The sequence below is a fragment of the Diospyros lotus genome, chromosome 9 (assembly GCF_014633365.1).
Source record: "Diospyros lotus cultivar Yz01 chromosome 9, ASM1463336v1, whole genome shotgun sequence".
Taxonomy (NCBI): Eukaryota; Viridiplantae; Streptophyta; class Magnoliopsida; order Ericales; family Ebenaceae; genus Diospyros; species Diospyros lotus.
The window spans coordinates 1,093,230-1,096,291 of record NC_068346.1 but is presented as its reverse complement, the minus strand read 5'-3'; the positions used below and the strand labels follow the sequence as shown (position 1 = coordinate 1,096,291).

The 3,062-nt window shown below is 35.5% G+C and overlaps 1 protein-coding gene across 1 annotated transcript; it reads right to left on the bottom strand.

Annotated features, from left to right (window-relative positions):
• Positions 1–1,614: 1,614 nt before the first annotated feature.
• LOC127809715 (peroxidase 50-like) lies at positions 1,615–2,661 on the bottom strand. The gene is made up of 3 exons (XM_052348735.1): positions 2,366–2,661; positions 2,068–2,268; positions 1,615–1,951 (listed from the first exon to the last, which is right to left on the bottom strand). The coding sequence occupies exons 1-3, from the start codon at positions 2,657–2,659 to the stop codon at positions 1,733–1,735; spliced, it is 714 nt and encodes a 237-aa protein (XP_052204695.1). The 5' UTR covers positions 2,660–2,661; the 3' UTR covers positions 1,615–1,732.
• Positions 2,662–3,062: the final 401 nt, after the last annotated feature.

Sequence of the window (3,062 nt, the reverse complement as noted above, 5' to 3'; positions counted from 1 at the left end):
TAGAAAAATAAAACAAAAATCATTAATTTACAATGTAATATCACAACTATATTAATTAATTTTTCATTTGATAAAGTTCATATTTTTTTATTTATATATTAATTAAACTAATGTGTATATAATGTATGTTTATATTTATATTTATATTGTTAATATGATTTTAATTCTAGGGCGGCTGAAAAGACTGGTCAAGCTAATACTGCAATGGTTTGAAAACTTTAATAAAATATTAAAATGTGATTAAGATCTCTTAGGGAAGAGTCTGCAAATGGAACTCTTAGGGCCGTTTGACAGCCTAATTTTTTTTTTCCTGAAAAAGTGGTTTTTTTCACTTAATTTTTTATTTATGCAGTGTTTGACAGTTAAATTTTTTCTAAAAATTCATTTTTCCATTTCTTGTCACATCATAGTTTTTTCCTTCAAATCAAAGAAATCAAATTCCTTGGAGGGAGGAGCTCTAATTTTTTAGGCAATTGAGAGAGCAAGCTAATGTGCTCCTATCTTCATCTCTTTCAACTTTTATGGAGATCTGCAACGAGAGAGACAAAGAGCGAACGAGAGGTAGGGCGGGCGAGCAAGAGAGAGAGTGGCAGCGAGAGAGGGCGAGCGAGGGAATGGGTCAGCAATGGTGAGTGACGACGGGTGGATGAGACAACAGATCTGTATGTATGTGTGCATATATATATATATGTGTGTGTATTTGTGTGCGAATGAGAGAGAGGGAAACACGAACGAGCAAGAGAGGGCCTCTATGTGTGTATATATATACATATATGTATGTATATGTGTGTATATATATATTTATGTATATATATGTATGTGTATACATTGATGGAGATGAAGAATTTTCGGTATTGATATATATATGTGTGTATATATATATTTTATATATATGTATGTTTGTATAGAAATTTAATATTTTTCAATACATTTTTACCATTGAATTCTATGAAGAATGTGTTATTTTTCATAGAAAATAATATTTATCAAATACAAAATGTCAGAAAAATGACCAAATTTTATAAAAAATATTACCAATCAAACACCAAAGATGTAAAATAATATTATTTTTCAAGTAAAAAAGTATATCAATCAAACAAGTTAAAGTTCCAATTTTCAGGAATTTATTTTCTCAAAAATTCAATTCTCTAGAATTCATTTTCTTTCCGCCTTACAATCAAAGGCACCCTATTGTTAACCCAATTAATGGTTTATATATATAAAGACCAATTGACTCAGTACTGGCAACCACTCTTGTGACGTCCAAAGGGTGTACATATTCTGTATTACATGTTAATTAGTCCATCTCTTGACTAAATTGATAGAATAATAACATTAAATTAACTATTAATTAATAATGAAACCATAAAAGGGTACCAAGCCGTGGCATTTTCATTGACTATTAAAGCCCTCGATGGTGACATGCATGCATGGATGCAAGCAATCAATCTTTAGCTTGAAATTATCCATTAGTAATATTAGTAGGGAAGATAGCTAATTAATGCTGGACTTTAAGACTTTATTTTTTTTTTAAAAAGATGGTTAAAACGAAAGGTGAGTTTCGGTCAATTTTTGAACGGTATTGAGTGCCATCAAAGTCATTATGGATAACTCTGTTAGGTAATTATTAGGGTTTTTATTCAAATTGGACACTTTTAATCTTTATTCAAGTTTGATTCTTATTGGGTTGCAATTTTTGGGTGACTTAGACTTTTAATGAAGAAGTAGAAATTTATAACAAGAAAATGAGTAGATAATTAATTAAGGGGGATTGATTTTGTTTACCTGAGAGGGCAATCATGTCGGTTCGAGACAGGCCATTAGCAGCAAACATGGAAGTGAGCTTATCCAAGCCGAAGCCAGGCTGAGGCAGCTTCCCGTCCACACTCGACGCCGTCGAGCTCAGCCCGTCCAATCTTCCCAGCTCCACCGCATACGACGGTCCTCCGGCCTGCATTTTCATCACAAGATCATACAGTTTCAGTCCCTCTTATCAATTGCCAGATCAGATAGCCACAAAGAAGATGAAGCCATCAAACCTGATGATCAAAATAACGTAGAAATTACCAGTGCAATGACGTCTCTGGTTGCCATGGCAAGAATGTCGGCGCAGGAGACCTTGTTCCGGCAACTCGAGACGGCATCCACCGCCGCTTTCGCCTTGATCACGGTGTCGAATCCATCGCCGGCCAGCGACAGATTGTCCGGGTGATCCTTCTCCGCTTTGTTGTTTGCGGTAGACACAACTATAACCGAAGCATCGCAACCCTAGATTGTGTATTCCGATTATCAACATGTACAGTTTAGAACAAATTAATTATAATTTAATTAACTTGCCTGACATTAATTAATGACGATCGATTACCTGGACAAAGCAATCATGGAAGAAGAGGCGAAGGGTGCCTGAGACAGTGGCAAACGTTTGTTGAAACTTTTTAGTAACTGCGTCTTTGACGATGTTTTCCACGTTGGGGCAGACGTTGGCGTAGTAGTTCTGTTTGAGCTGTGCTGATGCCGAATATGAGAAGAAGCACAAGCTCACGGCCAGTGACCAAACCGCCATTGTCAACACAGTCTTAGTCAATCCAGCCATCTTCAACGGGAGAGAGAGAGAGAGGAGGGAGATTGATGGGTTTCTGAGAAGTGGGCTGATTAGCATGACTGGGTTGCGTGGATATATATAGAGGCGAAAACGAATAGATCCAATTGAAGAGTCAATGAATAAGGGCTGATGAAAGCTCCCCACAAAATTTTGGTTTGAATTTTGATGTTAGTGGAAAGGGGCACCGGATATATTCCCCTATACCCTAAATACCTATACGGATGAGGTTTTTGTGCTTCAGAAACTAACATTTAAGAAAGAGATAATACAAATACTAAAATGCATGCTATGTAAGTTAAAGAATATGTCGATATCTACGTATTGAGATACTACAAGTTTATATAGGTTGAATATTTGATAATTAAGTATGTAAAATTCTCGACACAATAATCATCTTTTAAAATTGTCGAATGAGATCTTGGGGAGCCTTATTCCAAAGATTTATAGGCTATTATGGAAG